The 18,930-nt window shown below is 46.7% G+C and overlaps 1 protein-coding gene and 1 long non-coding RNA gene across 7 annotated transcripts; one reads left to right on the top strand and one right to left on the bottom strand.

Annotated features, from left to right (window-relative positions):
• Positions 1-37: 37 nt before the first annotated feature.
• Positions 38-6,976, top strand: MSANTD4 (Myb/SANT DNA binding domain containing 4 with coiled-coils). 6 transcript variants are annotated; one of them, XM_078432690.2, is made up of 4 exons: positions 57-154; positions 907-1,153; positions 3,542-4,156; positions 4,821-6,976. In XM_078432690.2, exons 3-4 carry the CDS (start codon positions 3,695-3,697, stop codon positions 5,400-5,402), a joined length of 1,044 nt encoding a protein of 347 aa, XP_078288816.2. In that variant the 5' UTR covers positions 57-154; positions 907-1,153; positions 3,542-3,694; the 3' UTR covers positions 5,403-6,976. The 6 variants fall into 6 exon arrangements, with proteins under 6 accessions (XP_078288818.2, XP_078288816.2, XP_078288819.1 ...); XM_078432693.2 differs by lacking the exon at positions 907-1,153 and having other exon boundaries at positions 75-196; positions 4,821-5,024; positions 5,076-6,976; XM_078432689.2 differs by having other exon boundaries at positions 90-196.
• LOC132675343 (uncharacterized) lies at positions 2,599-12,668 on the bottom strand. Its single transcript, XR_009608751.3, has 3 exons — positions 12,374-12,668; positions 11,368-11,440; positions 2,599-2,987 (listed from the first exon to the last, which is right to left on the bottom strand). It is a non-coding gene; the product is annotated as an uncharacterized LOC132675343 (long non-coding RNA).
• Between the last annotated feature and the right edge of the window lie 6,262 nt (positions 12,669-18,930).

The raw sequence follows: 18,930 nt of genomic DNA on the forward strand, positions 1-18,930 counted from the left end.
TGAGACGTCTCGCATGAGTGGCAGCCATACCATCCAATGGGTGGAGGCTTGAGGCGGGCGAAGTTGGTGGGCGGGGAATCAGGGAGGCATCTCCCCACCCCCCCGCCCCAGCCCCGTAAGAGGCGATCGGGTGGAGGTGCGGTCGGGGTCGCAGGTGAGCGGTTCTGCCCTGGATGAGCCGGCAGCGCCGCGGACGGTGGGTGCCCTAGAGGCGGGGAGGGTCCCGGCGGCAGGTGGCCGTCCCTGCGCTGCTGGCTTTGGCCCTGGGGGTGCGTCGTAGCGGGACCACGGCGCCGCGAGGACCACGAGTCCGCGCGGGTCGGGTGGAAGGGCTGTATCAGCTCCCGTCCGCGCCCCTCATCGGAGCTCCGACCTCCGCCCAGGCTGCCCATAGGTGCGGTGGCGGGGCCCGGCCACCTCCCCCGGGTGGCCTCCCGGGAGCGCAGCCGTCCCCCGCCCGCCCCGAGTCCTCCTCGCGGCTGTGAGCGGGCGGCCCCCCGAGAGCGCGGCGGGGACGGGGAGACACGTTTACCTGCTCGGAGGATAGGCGGCCCTGAAGTGACCCGCAGGTGTCCACCTATCACAACTTGAGACAAGAGCATCCTCCTGCTTGGCCGGGAAGCGAATTTCCTAGAAGACCGTGTGGGCGCGGGGAGGGGGGGTGGGGGACTTGGCGAAGTTTCTATAGTTTGTGATGCCTTTTTTTTTTTTTTTCTTGAGCCACCTAACGAATTTACCAAAAAAAAAAAAAAAAAGTTTGTGCCCACAATTGAGTGCCTGAATGTCCTTCTCACAGCTCTTAATTTTGCCTTCTCGCGCAGTGTTTAGGAACTTCATTAAGTGTTAGTCCTTAAAAAAAAAAAAAAAATATTTTAATATGCCTTTGGTGGTACATCATTCTCACAGGGATGACGTAAGCGAACTGCTGTACCTCTTTGCAGCCAGTGAGAAGTGACTGTCCGCGAGGACTTAAGGAAGACGGCCATTCTCTGGGTCAGGGCTTGCAAGAGCTGCGAATCTTTGGAGGTTGCAACCACTGAATTGCCTTCTGCAAAGATAGGGAACACAACCAGTATGAAAAGGAGAGTGCTGGACACCTGAAATGGCATCTTTGCACGTTTTAGGAAGCAGTTCTCTATCCCCAGCACCAAGAGTATGTGCCCGGCACGTAGTAGGAGCTCAATAAATATTTGAGTACGTTATTGGGTAATGGAGGATAGAAATCCAAGCTATGTTATAGAGGAATCAAAGTGCAAAGGAAACAACAGAGAAAAAAAAAAAAACTTCCTGGAAACATAGCTTAGCTTTTAGCCATGCACAGGTAGTGCCCACATTTCAACTCAGGTGCAAATTTCAGTTGATTTTGGTACTTTATTACATTAATCAGGTGTCATAGGTTTTCACACAATTAAGCTGTAAGCACCTGGAGATCTAAGATACATTTACACAGGAATAATGTTGTGCTAAATCGTATTCGTACTCTTACATAGCTTTTATTGCATATATCCCATTATAAAGCTGTGGTATAGTTTATTCATCTAATCTTTTGATGGATGTTTGTGTTTTTACCATGCTTTTCCCTTAAAAAATATGATAGCATTTTTTAAAGGGTTGAAGAAGTTATTTAAATGCCCTGAAACATTCTATATCTTTTGCAAACAAAAAGTCCTATCAATACATTGTAAGTATTTACTATGATACGGAATTTGATATTATTTTAGCTGTTCTATTTTTAAAGACATCGAACCTGCTGATTCCATATTAAAAATGTGTCTTTGATAACCTACTCATTATTGATCCATACAGACTATGGTAGCAAAATAGCATTTTTGCTTAAAATTTTCTTTTTCACAGTTTCGTAGAACTTGTGATGTTTTTATGTTTTTCGGCATAGTGAAAGGGTGGGTAGTTTATCTAAAGGCTTCACGTAATTTTACAAACTGTTTCTTGCCTATACTGACTTGGGCTGCCTTTTCCTTTTATTATTTTTTTTTTTTTTAAATTTTTTTTTTTTTTTTTTTAACGTTTATTTATTTTTGAGACAGAGAGAGACACAGCATGAACGGGGGAGGGGCAGAGAGAGAAGGAGACACAGAATCGGAAGCAAGCTCCAGGCTCTGAGCCATCAGCCCAGAGCCCGACGCGGGGCTCGAACTCGCGGACCGGACCGCAAGATCGTGACCTGAGCTGAAGTCTGACGCTTAACCGACTGAGCCACCCAGGCGCCCCTGCCTTTTCCTTTTAAACATATGCTTTGCCCATGGAAGTGTGTCAGCTTTGGTAGCTTAGCTTCCTTGAGTTATTGTCTCTCACTTTCTGACCTCTCCCATTCCCTCATCACCTTATTTTAAGTTGTGTTTGTACTTCCTGTTTGTTAGGCACAGTGTTAGGTATTGAAGATGACAGCCTTTGGAGCCAGTGGGCTCCAGACCTTCCTAGATCCTCCTAGATCCTTCTCGATCCTTCTCCCACGTCCTCCTCGATCCTCCTCGATCCTTCTCCCAGACCCTCCTAGTGCTGCAGCAATGGTACAGGAAGGCAAAAAAGCCCAGTTTTCACTGGAGTAATTCTCTGAAGTGTGTGCTGCAACATAGGTACGAAGGAGAAGCATATCCGGGCTGCTTTAATGTGTAGAGCACGTTGAGCAGCACAGTTTGCTTCGCTTCTTTCTTCTACGTATATTAAAAATACGGAAGACATGTATAAAGATATGTGTGTTCTATATATAAGCAAAAATATTCTATAACTTGTAAAAGGTATACACAAGTATATTTAAAAATAAACCTAGTGGGGCACCTGGGTGGCTCAGTCGGTTGGGGGTCCGGTTTCGGCCCGGGTCATGATTTCCCAGTTGGTGGGTTCGAGCCCGCCGTCAGGCTCTGTGCTGACAGCTCAGAGCCTGGAGCCTGCTTTGAATTATGTGTCTCCTCTTCTCGCTGTCCCGCTCAGGCTCTGTCTCGCTCTCTCAATAATAAACGTTAAAAAATCTAAAAAAATAAATAAAATAAACCTAGTTTATAAATATAGTACCTTGTAAGTCACCTCTAGAGGAAAGCTGAGTACTTGACCAGCCCATTTTATAATTTAAATTACATAAGGAATGTTAGGCCAGAGTGCTAATTAAATGTGATCCTTTAACATTACAAGTGTTCTAGAATGTTCACTGAACTGACTTAGGATCTGATGTGCAAACAAGTGCATAATTTTTGTCAGGTATCCGTGTCCTAGGCCGAGGGGACCGTGTGTGCAGAGGCTCCAAGCGGGGGAGGGGTGGACAGAACAGGTAATGGGAAGGCCAGTGTGGCCGGAGCAGAAAAGTAACTGGGGGTGGAGGAGAGTGAGCAGGCCAAGAGCGTCAGGCAGTGGTGAGGAGCCCTAGCGGGAGCCCAGGTGAGAACAAGCGGTCAGGGACAGGGGTGACAACCGCAGAGGCAGAGGGTGGGCGGTTTTGAACCGCATTTACAGGGACGTGTGTCCAGCTTCTTGGGTGAAGGTACATTGCAAAGTTGCAAGTGGACTGATTTTCTCCTTTTCTCTTTAGGAATTGTCCAGCCTGCCCCTGCTACTAGATGAACGGAAGACTGATTTAGACAAAGCGCCTCGAAGGGACTGCCCTTGATTTTTGTACTTTGTAGCCTTTGTCAGCTTTTCACACCTTCTCTGACCGTGAAAACTCTGCACTTAAGCAAGGAAAATGAAGCAGTTGAAAAGGAAGAGAAAAAGCAACTTCAGTGTTCAAGAAACTCAGACCCTTTTGAAAGAAATTACCAAACGCAAAGAAGTCATTTTTTCCAAGCAGCTCAACACGACGATTAATGTGATGAAGCGGATGGCGTGGGAGGAGATCGCACAGTGTGTGAACGCCGTGGGGGAAGGCGAGCAGAGGACGGGGACGGAGGTGAAAAGAAGGTACCTGGACTGGCGGGCGCTTATGAAGAGAAAGAGGATGAAGGCCAACATTAAGCTGGTTGGCTCAGGGTTCCCCCTCCCCACCTCCGATCTAGACGACTCTCTCACCGAAGAGATGGACGACAAGATCGCGTTCCGCAACGATCCCAACTTTGACTGGCAGAACGTGGCAGATTTCAGGGATGCAGGTGGATCCTTAACTGAGGTCAAAGTGGAAGAGGAGGAAAGAGACCCCCAGAGTCCCGAAGTAAGTACTGGCCTGGGAATCCTCTTTCTCCTTTTATTCCTTCAGTTCTGATGTGGGAGATTGTGATAGTCCGGGCACAGTTAAGATCCCAGTTTTCAAGCCAAGTCACAAGTTTGACCTAACAGTGTCATTCCATTGCTCTTCCGGTCACGAATCTCTCTTTTAACCCACGTATCCTTCTCTTAATTACATACCCGGTTGAACAGCGTGGGTGGGCGAGGGTGCTGGCTCTCCGCGCCATCGAACATCCCTGTATAAGCTTTGACTCCCCCAAATTAACTACTAACAGCCTGCGGTTGACGGGAAGCCTTATCATTAACATAAAGTCAATTAACACATGATCTGTATGTTATGTGTACCATATATTGTATTCTTAACATGAAGCAAGCTATAGCAAATAGTTAAGAAAGTTGTAAGAGAAGATCCATTTCCGGTCCTACACCGCACTGAGCGAGAAAATGTACGTGTAAGTGGACCCGCACAGCTCCAGCCCGCGTTGTTGAAGGGTCACCTGTATTAGTGACAACAGGCAAGTCTTGGTCAATATCTTTCAAAACCCCAGTGGTTTTCTGTGCTCGCACGGTGCACAAAGCCTTAAAGCAGTGTTTAGACACATTGCCCGCCGAAGCAGAGATACGTCCTGAAAAGTGCTTTGTCCTTCTAGTTTGAGATCGAGGAGGAGGAGGAGATGCTGTCGGCCGTCATCCCGGACTCCAGGAGGGAGAGCGAGCTCCCCGACTTCCCCCACATCGAGGAGTTCTTCACCCTGAACTCCACGCCGTCCCGTTCCGCCTACGACGAGCCCCACGTGCTGGTCAACCTGGAGAAGCAGAAGCTGGAGCTGGAACAGCGGCGCCTGGACGTGGAGGCCGAGCGGCTGCAGCTGGAGCGGGAGCGGCTGCGGCGCCTGGACCTGGAGGCCGAGCGGCTGCAGCTGGAGCGGGAGCGGCTGCAGCTGGAGCGGGAGCGGCTGCAGCTGGAGCGGGAGCGGCTGAGGCTGCAGGTGGTCGGCTCCGAGAAGCCGCCCTCCTCCTCCGACGGCGAGCTGGGCCAGGGCGAGAAGCCCGGGCCGCAGCCCCAGGACCTGGAAACGGAGAGGCTGAAACTCGAGAGGGAGCGCCTACAGCTTGAGAAGGAGCGGCTGCAGTTTCTGAAATTTGAGTCGGAGAAGCTGCAGATTGAGAAGGAGCGCCTACAGGTGGAGAAGGAGAGACTTCGGATCCAGAAGGAGGGCCACTTGCACTGACCGAGCTGCCTCCCCGCGTGGCACATGTCTGTGAACTGGAGCTTTCCCTCTGTGTCGGGCCACAGAACACTGGTGGAAGATGAACTGTGTTTTTCCCTGTGGCACGTCGGTGTTTGCGGGAGGACAGAGGTGGGTCCGTGTGGGGACCGTGGGTTCCGGCAGTCCGTCCGGCACACACGGCAGGGCAGGGGCCCACATGCTGCCGTCTCCACTGAGGAAAATTCCACGGTGTCCTGTGTGATCTGTGCACGCAGAGTCTCAGTTATGTCTGTGCAGTTCCAGCTCCCTGCTTCTCCCTGGGGAGGATCTTGACACCCCCCCCCCCCACCTCCCCACCTCAGAGACGTTTGGTTGGGGTGTCGGGACCAGAGCGCCCACCTCCTCCTGCTGTGCCCAGGACGGCCCCCCAGAAGGGACTTCTCCAACACAAAACGTCTGTGTTGCCGAGGCTGACGGCCCCTCGCCTCGCCTGACTCTGCACCTCTCTGGCTTTGGTTGTAGTTCCAGAATGTTAGAACCGCAGATGCTTACGTGGGTAGTTACTTCCATGGCCAAAAACTTTCACTGTGTAGCGTGATTGTGTAGTATAGTGAACATAGGCAGCGATGAGGATGGCAAGTGCTTTATTCTTGTTTCCATCTATAGATGTTTCCATCTATAACCAGAGACTCCCATCACTATAAGGGAACATCAGAGAGTGGCTGAACGGGTCACTCTGAAAAGCCGTTCATTCATCTGGGTGTTGATGCTTTAGAAGCGACATGGTTCAAGCTTAGTTGCCTTTTTCCTTTGAATTTGTGGTCTTAGTTTAGATAGAAAAATCGTCTTTTCAACCATGTACTGAAACTTTAATGTAAGTGAACGGGTGAAGCTAGTAAACGCAGTAGCGACATATACAAATGGTACTAGTAGTCCATGGGCTTGCAATCAACAAGGGTTCTATCTTGAGTTCTGGCAGCTATGGGGGAGCGGGGTGGGGGGAGAGTGTGGTCTGTATAGGCTGGTGGTGGTGATCACAGTAGTAGCTGTGTGGGAATGAACTAGGGAAGCCCTTAGCACACACTGTCTGACCTGACCTGTACCATCCTGGAGAGTATTCATGACCGTCCCTGAATCAGAGGCTCAGAGAAGGAACAGGGAGCAAGAGTCTGGTCTCATACTGTGGTGTGTTTTGTCTGCGCCCCTCCTGGAGGAGCAACGTTGCTATCTCTTGTGAGACCAAGGCCTGGCGCAACGTGACTTGCCTTTAGTCCGCTGAAGGTTCTTTTCCTACCAGGTGGCTGATTCTAACGCACACCAACGCTGAGAATCACTGCACGAGACCACTTTGTATTTTCTGAATTCCAGGCTGATACTGTAGCTTTAATACATGTCTTCTGTTGACAGGTCCTGTCTTGATTCTGTGTTTGTTCCCTGTTAATTTAAGAATGTCTTAAAACCGTATGTGACGTTGGAGTATGGACATAGAAGGAAAAAATATACTTCTGTTTCGTTACCTTGACTTCGAAATAGTGTTATTTTTCTATAGCCGGAATAAATGCTTCTACCGTAGAAATAAAATTTGCCTATGCCAACTGTCTGGAAGTTTATCATTTCCAGTGATCATCAGCGCTGTGAGGTTTGTAAGAATGCAAGAGCGCAGGCCTGGGGCCTAGCCTCCGTTAAGCATCGAGCTGGCCGCTTTTCATACATTATTTTATTTGCTCTCCAAAACAACGTTTGAGCTAAGTCACGTGATCCCTACCTTCATAAGAAAGGAAATAGTGCTCATCGACTCACCTAAATACCTGACAAATGGTGTAGCAGTACCAACCCAAGATTTCACTCTATGAGCTTCGAGGGGAAGGGTGGAAATTTGCAGGTGTGGCTGTTGAGCAGAGCTCGTGCGTGAGCTTTGCCACTGCACACGGTGACAAGTCCCGTGACAGGCCCTGTGATTCGATCTCATGTGTCAAATGTCCACAAGGCCTGCCTGCCTGTCAGCTTCATAGTTTGATTTTTTTTTTTTAATAAAATGTTAGGTAAACCACAAAATGCTATTTAAATGCAAGGGATATTGGTGTTTATATTTAAAATCAGAAGATTTTCATTTTCTAGAAGCATGAAAATAGCCAATATTATTTTTGGGGTGGAGCCCTCCTAAGTTCCTGGAAGGAAGAAACTTGAAAACAAAAAACAAAGGCCGCAGCAGCTTCTTACCTTCCAGGGTGTTGCTGGAAGAGCTTTGGGTTTTTTTCTGTGTTTTGTTTTACTTAATGTTTTTGAGAGCTGGAGCATGAGCAGGGGAGGGACCGGGAGAGAGGGAGACACAGAATCTGAAGGAGGCTCCGAGCTGTCAGCACAGAACCCGGCACAGGACTTGAACCCACAAACCACGGGATCATGACCTCAGCTGAAGTCGGACATTCAACCGGCTGAGCCCCCCAGGCGCCCCAAGAGCTTTGGGTTTCTCATCACTCCCCAAGCTGTGGATAGATTGGGTGGGTTCTCTTCAGTAGGAAACATGATGGCTGTGTTCCTATACTGTGGGCACTTCTGTGTCCTGACCCAGAGCTAATGTTGCTCTTGATTCTGCAAATAAACGGGATGGTAGAGGTTTTTCCTTCTTCCCTACTTGTTACACAGCTGCCTTTAAACACCTTCCACTTTATCCCAAGGGTACTGCTAAAATGTTAGCACTTCTGATATGGGCCGAGCTGGGAGAGACTGCTTTAGTAAAAGTATGGCTTCGTGTAACCAAAATGGAATTGGTACTGTCTGTCCACTCTACTTGTTAAAGTGCACATTAAAAATTGTGGGGTGCCTGGGCTCAGTCGGTTAAGCGTTCGACTCTGGATTTCGGCTGGGGTCATGATCTCGTGGTCTGGTGAGTTCAAACCCCACGCTGGGCCCTGTCATGACAGAGCAGAGCCTGCTTGGGATTCTGTCTCCCTCTCTCTCTGCCCCTCCCCTGCTCTCTCCCTATCTTTTTCGAAATAAATAAACATCTTTTTAAAATTGTGTATTTTTTTCTAAATATTTCCAAATGGGTAAAGTTACTGTGTACTAAAGCTATGCTCATCTGTCCTGAAAGGAAGATTATCTGGACTCTTTTAAGATTGGGATAGAAATACCAGGAGCAGGAATGTGCAAAGTTTTAATTAACAGACATTTTTGGGGGGATGCTCAGCATCTATGTCCCCTTCCTGAGTTTACGGAGTTTTTTCTAGAAATCACTGTCTGTCTCATCTCCACAATCCCAGGAGGGTTAACGTAACTTCTCACTCTAGGAATAAAGTATGAAGGGCTCAGGCCCATCCATGTATTCCATTCTCTTGCTACAGTGGTTGCTTCAGTTCTAGGCACACAAGCCATTCAGAACCAATGTATTCGTTGGGACTTCTGTAAAAGATAAGCTTTCATGGGGCGCCTGGGTGGCTCGGTCGGTTGGGTGGCCGACTTCGGCTCAGGTCATGATCTCGCTGTCGGTGAGTTCGAGCCCCGCATTGGGCTCTGTGCTGACCACGCAGAGCCTGGAGCCTGTTTCGGATTCTGTGTCTCCCTTTCTCTCTGACCCTCCCCCGTTCATGCTCTGTCTCTCTCTGTCTCAAAAATAAATAAACGTTAAAAAAAAATTTTTTTTTTTAATAAAAATAAAAAAAAATAAAAGATAAACTTTCACACTTCCTATTGACGTCTTAGCTCCTCATCAAGTGGAGATGTCTGGACAGGCATAAAGGCATTTTTGCTGCATTGAGTGGTGCATTTGGGAAGTCTCTGTATGGAGCCTATCAGGGGAGGCTGAATAAGAGAGGGTGAATTTGAGTCCTTGATGACATCATCTGAACTCCCGGATCAAACCTCACCTGCTATGGGAGGGGATTCTGAAATTTCAGTTTGACAGATCAATGCATTCGTCCCTCTTCTGTGTTTTCTTAGTTTCTGTGATTGGTCTATTTGGCACCCAGTCATCACAAGGTCAAGGTGATTGTGTGTATCTTGATTATATTAACTAGATCTTGATATATTAACTAGATCTTCTAATCTGTATTCTCGGTGTTCGGGCATTTGCAGCCTCTCTGGGGAGAGACTGCTTCCCCCAGGACTAGCCAATTCTCAGGCCTGGAGCATGTGTTTCGTATGCAAACCAACCAAGGCCGAGTCTATGCCCCCGGACACCCCCTTTATCAAACTTGCACACCCAAAGCCAGTGTTTCCCCTGCCCTAAATCAACCCAGGGCCAGGCACCAGACAGCTAGAGGCAGCCCATATGGCTTAGATCCTGCCCTCAGACTTACCTGTCCTCATCTGTTGACCTGACCTACCAAATCTTCCCCAGAGAAGCTTCCAGGAAGGCTCTGTCCTCTTCCTTGGGCCTCCAATGAAAACCTGCAGCTCCCCTGTAGCCCTGCCTTGTGTGGCATGGAAACGTAATTAATAAAAACCTTTCACTGGCCTTGGCCTCAGGTCCTCAGTCAGGCATCAATACACTAAATCCTGGCTTTAATATTAGAACACTACCCCCACTATCACCTTTTTTTTGGGGGGGGAGGGGGTTAAGTTGTTTGAGTTTCTGTTACTTAAAACTGAAAGAGTATGGACTTATGTAGCCAAAGAAAGAAAAAAGTAAGTCACCCTAAGCTTATTGTCATCGGATAAATGTCTACCCCTTTCTTTTTTATTAGATAAACCATCTGTTCTTTTCTACCCTTCTTGTCCCCCTGATTCCATCCCCCCCACTTCCTCCCTCCCTTCCTTCAGTATTTGTGAAGTGCTCCTGTGTGTCTGTATTGGCAGAAATGTTCCCAAACTGTGTCAGACATTTCCTGCCCCCGAGTGGCTTACAGCAAATGCATGTGGAGTAGACAGATGGGAAGTGATGGGACAGGGGAATGGTGTGCGGCCTGAGGAATGGACAGACCACTTTTCCTGAGTCCTGTGCAAGAAGAGCTTCAGAGGAGGAGCGATCCCTCAGGTGAGTCCTGGGTAGATTTTGCGACCAAACTCAGGAACAGAACAGAGAAGAGTTTTCAGTCAGAAGGCCCTGCATGGGAACTTAATTTTGTCAGGCCTGGGTGTGGGCAAGGGCCTCTCTATGGCTAGAGCTGGAGCTCGGGCTGCAGCACTCACCTTAGCGCACAACGTAGTGGGGCTCCAAAAAACTCAGGCGTTCATACATAATATTTTAATGTGGTACTTTAAAAAATAAAAATGAATCCAAAACGCTTGATGTGCAAGATATCAAACTTATTGTTAATCAAGATGACAATTTAAAAATGAACATGTTGGAATTCACAAATGGCACCATGCAAAAGACGTTTCGGCAAACTGAGTTGTAAATTATGGAAGATGCACACTTAGTGAAAAAAAATTGTCAAAAATGTCAGTTCTCTCAACTGAAAAGACAAGTGGATTTTCAAAGTATTACTGAGGAGTCTGCTTCCGTGAAAGCCAAGAAAGTAAAAAAGTAATACATTTAGTTTTAGGGGCCCCTGGGCGGGTCCATCAGTTAAGCTTAAGTGTCAAACTTTTGGTTTCGGCTCAGGTCATGATCTCACATTTTTTGGGATCCAGCCCCGTGTCAGGCTCCACAAAGTCAGTGGATTGGGACTCTCTCTCTCTCTCTCTGACCCTCCACTGCTCACGCTCTCTCTCTCTCTCTCTCTCTCTCAAATAATAAACTTAAAAAATTGAATACATAAATTTTGTTTTCATGTAAATAAAAATTTAAACCTAGAAGAATATTGTGGGTTTTAGTACATTTATTTTGCAAATGTTTAATCTTTTTTCCCACTACCTTAATATTCTGCAATCAAGCTAATCATTAAAATATATAAAAAACGTATAAAGGGACATATTTTTTTTCTTTTATCTTGGGTTCTCATATGGTTTAACAGGCAACTCTCTAAATCTTATCTTTATTAAAACATTTGGTATGTTTTACAAAAATTTTGATATTTAAAAACATGTTTAAAATATTATTTACCTTGATTATTGAGTTTTTTGGTTCCCTTTCAGATTTCACTCTTGCAGCAAATGTCTCATTGGCCTCAGTGGCCCTGGAAGAGAAATTAGATTCGTTTAAAGAAATAACCTCTTACTGTTCATACCCACTTGAAATGCTTTTTGAAGGAGGAAATAGTTTAAAAAGGCAATGGTTAACCGAAACTTCCCACTCTGGTCTAGAAATGTAACAAGGGTGTTAGAAAAACTCAGTAGTGTTCCCCATGCACGTCTCTCTACTCCTCACACAGAACACCTTGCTTCTGACACTTCTGGTTACCAAATGGGTGGGTTTTTTTCTGAGGAGGGACACACAGGCCAGAAAAATGTAGTTTAAACTCCCTTACAGCCGGCAGCCCAACGATGGATGTCAGGCACCTGCAGGGAGTACCATTTCCCAAGACGCTTATGGTGCCTTAATGCCTCAGTGTTTACGCTTCCTTAAAAACTAAAAGCAACCTTATCTAGACAATAGGTAAATCTTCAGGGTCTCACAGGACCACACAGAAATTCCTTGGAGACTTACGGTAACTATACCTCCCTCCCTCCACAAACTTAAAAGTATATGATCAGTGGTTCCTTACAACCCGAGTGCAGCTTTTTCTGCCCACGGGTCCTGTCCCCGTGCTTTAATAAAATCAGCTTTTTGCACCAAAGACGTCTCAAGAACTCTTTCTTGGCCCTTTGCTCACGAGCCCCACTTCAAATCTCGTCACCTTCCCCCCGCATCTTAGCAGTTCTCCATGACACCAGCTGGGCATCCTGCAATTTAAGTCAATTCTGACACAATCGTGTGGGATCTCAGAGGTGAAGGGCTCTCGCTCCCAAGACGACTCTCACCCCCACTTCAGACTCCAGCAGCAACGAGGTCCCCCTGCAACCCACACCGTCCGGCCCAGCTGGCTCCAGACCAGAGGCCCCCAGAACTTCTCCTGGGGCTCCGTTATGTGTGGAGGTGCTGGCAGAGGGCAGGTGTAACGCGTACTCACCCTTATCACTTTATCGGACGTTAGGAAGTAGTTTGCAGATGGATCGCCAGATGCAGGGGTGCAAGCAGCAGGGGCTGGGAGGGTTCCCGGGTGCAGGAGGCTCTGTCCCTGGCCGGGTGGGGTGTGTTCCTCACCCCCGCCAAGGTGGGTGTGTCCCGTGACCGTGACCCGGAAGCTCTCTGCACTCCTCCCTTTGGGACCTTTAGGAGGGCTTCATCGGGAGCAATCAAGCATCAAGTCAATCGTTTGCAGCCACTCCTTCACACCTTGAGCACTGTGGGGCCCCTCTCCAGCTGGTAACCCCTCCCCCTCCCCCCCAATGGCAGGCAGCTGTTGCTGCTTCATCAGCAGCCGCTAGTGGTGGGAGGAGCAAGCTAGCATTTCTTTCTGTTGTTTTTTTTTTTTAATTTAAATTCAAATTAGTTAACACACAATGTTATCATGGCTTCAGGAGTGGAGCCCAGTGGTGCATCACTTACCTACAAAACTCAGTGCTCATCCCCACAAGTGCCCTCCTTGAGGCCCATCCCCCACCCTCCTCCCCTCCAGCAACCCTCAGTTTATTATCTGTGTTTAAGAGTCTGTTATGGTTTGCCTCCCTCTCTGTTTTTATCTTATTTCTCCTTTCCCTTCCCTTGTGTGCGTCTGTTGAGTTTCTCAAATCCATATATGATTGAAATTATACGATATATGTGTTTCTGTGACTGAAATTAGCATTTTCTTGTGCTTTTGAAGCACCAGATCCTACCAGGCAGTTGGTTTTCCCTTAGCCCCACAGCCTGGGGGGGGGGGGGGGGGGGCGGGGGGAGACTTCGTGACACCCTAGTCCGTCTTGGGGGGAGAAGTTCCTGCAGGGGACAGGATGTCTTGCTTCTGTCCCTTCTCCAGAAGCAATGATTTCTTTGTGCCATGGAGACAATAAGATTTTCTAGTCCTCCTCATTCCCCTGAGACCTGTGACTTGTAGGAGCGAGAGGTCTGGGAAGTCAGGCTGGACATTGTGGGTGACCCCCCCAGGGGCTGTTCACCTCATGCACCTGCTCCACCCAGGGGATCTCTGTCCAGCCTCCACCCTGCCCTCCATCTTTCTTCAAAGCACTCGGTGAAGGGTCATGAAAAAAGGCTTACGAGTGAGTTCAAATTCTCTTGGTCCGGGGTCCTCAGCTATTTCCAACTGTATCATAGCCACGCTCAGCCTTTAAGAATGTGTTCATATTTCAGGGGTGCCTGGGTGGCTCAGTTGAGCCTCTGACTTCGGGTCAGGTCATCATCTCACAGCTCGTGAGTTTGAGCCCCACATCAGCTCTGTGCTGACAGCTCAGAGCCTGGATCCTGCTTCGGATTCTGTGTCTCCCTCTCTCTCTGCCTCTCTCTCTCTCTCTCAAAAACAAATAAACATTAAAAAAATTTTTTTTAAAAACCGAATGCGGTAACATTTTGGCTCAACTCTTCTTACCCGCAATATCACTGCCACTGGAACACCACCTCCTCTGTGCTGAAGATGTGAAACTATTTGTGTGTCCCATTTGTCCTGCAAGGGACTTGTCCTCTGGAATTCGGTTTACGTGGCTTCCGAGAGCAGCTTCCTGAGTCACACAAAAAAAGTTATGATTTTGTAGATTATCTGGCTTTTTGAGAAAGTCACTTTTCTCCCCCAGCTTTTTATGTCCTAGGCAGAAGCAGAAGCCCAAAGGCTACAGAGATGAAATAAATATAGTTTTGTTTACTGGGCTTCTATGGAACTTCATTGCTGTGATTAGCAGTCCATTAAACATTCCTCTTCAAATTCACAGAAACATCAAATACAAGGTATTCTTGTTCCCATTTTACATATGAAACAATAGGCTTTTTCCAGAGGCCAAAGAGTAATTGCCAGAGCAAGGATGCACATCTAGTTTTGTCTGCCTCTACAGCTCCAAATTTGTTCTTTCTGCCGCTCACTGTCGCGTATGTAATCAATGAGTCTGGAGACATCAAGTGGAGACATTTATAAAAATAATCCTGAAACAGTGCTAGCAGTCCACATAGAGGTAAGCACAAGACACAGAGACATTAAAAAGAGTGATCTCCAAACTTAAAGGATTAGGGATGTGTGACCAGAGATGATTTCTAGAACGCTTCTTGATGGATGAGTAGGTATTCGTTATAAAAACACGGGCGAAAAAGGAAATCAAAGGCATCAAAATTTGCAAAGATGAAGTCAAGCTTTCGCTTTTTGCAGATGACATGATATTATACATGGAAAATCTGATAGACTCCACCAAAAGTCTGCTAGAACTGATACATGAATTCAGCAAAGTTGCAGGATACAAAATCAATGTACAGAAATCAGTTGCATTCTTATACACTAACAATGAAGCAACAGAAAGACAAATAAAGAAACTGATCCCATTCACAATTGCACCAAGAAGCATAAAATTCCTAGGAATAAATCTAACCAAAGATGTAAAAGATCTGTATGCTGAAAACTATAGAAAGCTTATGAAGGTAATTGAAGAAGATATAAAGAAATGGAAAGACATTCCCTGCTCATGGATTGGAAGAATAAATATTGTCAAAATGTCAATACTACCCAAAGCTATCTACACATTCAATGCAATCCCAATCAAAATTGCACCAGCATTCTTCTCGAAACTAGAACAAGCAATCCTAAAATTCATATGGAACCACAAAAGGCCCCGAATAGCCAAAGTAATTTTGAAGAAGAAGACCAAAGCAGGAGGCATCACAATCCCAGACTTTAGCCTCTACTACAAAGCTGTCATCCTCAAGACAGCATGGTATTGGCACAAAAACAGACACATAGACCAATGGAATAGAATAGAAACCCCAGAACTAGACCCACAAACGTATGGCCAACTCATCTTTGACAAAGCAGGAAAGAACATCCAATGGAAAAAAGACAGTCTCTTTAACAAATGGTGCTGGGAGAACTGGACAGCAACATGCAGAAGGTTGAAACTAGACCACTTTCTCACACCATTCACAAAAATAAACTCAAAATGGATAAAGGACCTGAATGTGAGACAGGAAACCATCAAAACCCTAGAGGAGAAAGCAGGAAAAGACCTCTGTGACCTCAGCCGTAGCAACCTCTTACTCGACACATCCCCAAAGGCAAGGGAATTAAAAGCAAAAATGAACTACTGGGACCTTATGAAGATAAAAAGCTTCTGCACAGCAAAGGAAACAACCAACAAAACTAAAAGGCAACCAACGGAATGGGAAAAGATATCTGCAAATGACATATCGGATAAAGGGCTAGTATCCAAAATCTATAAAGAGCTCACCAAACTCCACACCCGAAAAACAAATAACCCAGTGAAGAAATGGGCAGAAAACATGAATAGACACTTCTCTAAAGAAGACATCCGGATGGCCAACAGGCACATGAAAAGATGCTCAATGTCGCTCCTTATCAGGGAAATACAAATCAAAACCACACTCAGATATCACCTCACGCCAGTCAGAGTGGCCAAAATGAAGAAATCAGGAGACTATAGATGCTGGAGAGGATGTGGAGAAACGGGAACCCTCTTGCACTGTTGGTGGGAATGCAAATTGGTGCAGCCACTCTGGAAAGCAGTGTGGAGGTTCCTCAGAAAATTAAAAATAGACCTACCCTATGACCCAGCAATAGCACTGCTAGGAATTTACCCAAGGGATACAGGAGTACTGATGCATAGGGGCACTTGTACCCCAATGTTTATAGCAGCACTCTCAACAATAGCCAAATTATGGAAAGAGCCTAAATGTCCATCAACTGATGAATGGATAAAGAGATTGTGGTTTATATACACAATGGAATACTACGTGGCAATGTGAAAGAATGAAATATGGCCCTTTGTAGCAACGTGGATGGAACTGGAGAGTGTGATGCTAAGTGAAATAAGCCATACAGAGAAAGACAGATACCATATGTTTTCACTCTTATGTGGATCCTGAGAAACTTAACAGAAACCCATGGGGGAGGGGAAGGAAAAAAAAAAAAGAGGTTAGAGTGGGAGAGAGCCAAAGCATAAGAGACTGTTAAAAACTGAGAACAAACTGAGGGTTGATGGGGGGCGGGAGGGAAGGGAGGGTGGGTGATGGGTATTGAGGAGGGCACCTTTTGGGATGAGCACTGGGTGTTGTATGGAAACCAATTTGACAATAAATTTTATATATTAAAAAAAAAAATAAAGACACAGGCGACATATACCACATTTTGTGCTCATCCAGCTTCTTTTGGATTCTCTTCCCATGTTTATTTTCCAGATGGTGCTACCCCTAAGTGGGAGGCCAGTACTTGGTTCCCATGTCTCCCCCACTGCTAGGTCACAGGTCACTGAGCGCCAGGACTTAGATATTCCTGCCTGAGGTTTGAACTGGAATGAGGCGCTATGTGGAGTCCATTTCCTGAGAAGGAAACAGAACACGCTAGGGAGGCACCCCACGCTTAGAGATAGTACATACTGAAGCTTCTCCTCCGTAAATTCCTGGGTGGCTCATTCACTTAAGCATCTGACTCTTGATCTCGGCTCAGGTCATGATCTCACGGTTTACGGGATCGTGCCCCATGTTGAGCTCTGTGCTGACAGTGTGGAGCCTGGAGCCTGCTTGGGATTCTCCCTCTCCCTCTCTTTCTCTGCCCCTCCCCTGCTCTCTCTCTCTGAAAATACATAAATAAACTTAAAAAAAAAAAAAAGAAGAAGAAGCTCCTTGCTCAGTGTCCTTGCTGTTACCTGTGTGTCCACGGGAAGCTGAACATGGCTTGGGGCAGATCGGTGACAGATTTTTGGCATTGTTCTTGCTTTCAGCCACGTGCTCTGCCTTTCCCAGAGAGTCTGCGAATTCTCTAGTATCTGTTCATGAATTCACCTGTGGCTTAGCTGAGCTAGAGTAGGCCCTGTTGGTTATAGCTGGGACCCTGCTCTGAAATAGAGCATTGCAGGGAGAGGTAATTATTAGAAAGGGAAGATCAGGGGACGCCTGAGTGGCTCAGTCAGTTAGGGAGGAGTGGGAGGCAGTGGGAAGGTGAACGGAGAGCATAATGAGAAGCACAGGACTTCGGCTCAGGTCATGATCTCAAAGTTCCTGGGTTTGAGCCCCGCGTCGGGCTCTGTGTTGACAGCTCAGAGCCTGGAGCCTGCTTTGGGCTCTGTGTCTCCCTCTCTCTATGTCCCTCCCCCACTCACACTATGTCTCTGTCTCAGTCTCAAAAATAAAAAATAAACATTACAAAAAAATAAAATAAAGGGAAGATCAGGAAGCACTCTGGAAAGTGTAGCTATGAGTAGTAACCGGGTGTTATCAGAGTGGCAGGTGAGTGAGAGAAGATAGTGCAGACGCTGACAGGTGTCACATAATACACACAATTATTTTCATCAGGAAGGTGACAGGGCCATGTGTGGGGTTTAGGAAAATCACCCGACAGCTGTGTAGAGAAAGGACACAAGGGACATACAAGTGAGACAGGCAGCAAGGGGACCTTGCGGGAGACACGTGTAGTAACGACACTGAGAAGTCATGAGTCTCTGAAATGTGAGTCCTAGAACGGATGAAGAGAACAGGGTGCAGTAGGAAGTTACCTATGAGATATAAGAAATTTAGGATGTTAGTTGGCTGGATGTGAGAATGATAAAGGAAGTGGGTTCTAGAATGACACTCAGGCATCTAAGTTGTGAGATTAGGTAAATGGTAGGACCGTTCACTGAGACACGGAATGGAAGAGAAGGGAGGAAGGCAGAGGAAAAGATGAGGAACTAGATATGTTTCAGTTGAGAAGTCAAAAAGGAACAACCCACATGAGATTGGATATGTGGGACTGGAGTAAACAATAGAGATTTCTGAGTTAACAGTGCATGGGTGATTGTAGACATCTTGACGGTGGTAAGATCAACCGGGTGGGATATGTCCTATGAGACGAGAAAGAGGCAGAAGATACAACCCTGGGTAGTATCAGTAAATTGTTTGGAAGAAATGGGGAACATAAAGTAAGTGGAAAAATAATATACAAGATAATGGGGGGGGGGCCTAAAGAATAAAGAGATCAATTGGGTTAGTTCCATATTGAAAATGTTCAGCTAACATGGCCATGAGATGTTTATTGGTGACCCTGGGATGGACATTTTGATAAAGTGAGGGAGCCAAATAGAGAAGTAAAGTAGGGGATGAAAGGTCACTCTTTCTAGTGACCAGGGTATGAAAGGAGGGCGAGGTGAGTCATCATCTTGAGTAAGATGAGCAGGCGAACGATCACAAGGCCACCTATGTATCTATTGGTGTGGGTGACTTCAATCACACAGGCAAAGACCAACAGGAAGTCAAGCAACCACAGGGCTAGTGTTCAAATGAAGTATCTCCACTGGCCTTGAAGGCACTCAAGATGATAACAGCACTCGGGGGGCAATGGCAGAATCAGCCAAATGCCATAATCCTTGATGAATGTGAAGCAACGACAGAGAATTCAGCAGACACAGTGGACGAGTGGGTGATCCATGTGACAGCACGGTTAGGTGACCTAGACCTCAAAGAGGAGGGGTAATTGTAGGAATGGACCTTCCTTTTCCTTCTGGG

Source organism: Panthera onca, chromosome D1, assembly GCF_046562875.1.
Source record: "Panthera onca isolate mPanOnc1 chromosome D1, mPanOnc1 haplotype 2, whole genome shotgun sequence".
NCBI lineage: Eukaryota > Metazoa > Chordata > Mammalia > Carnivora > Felidae > Panthera > Panthera onca.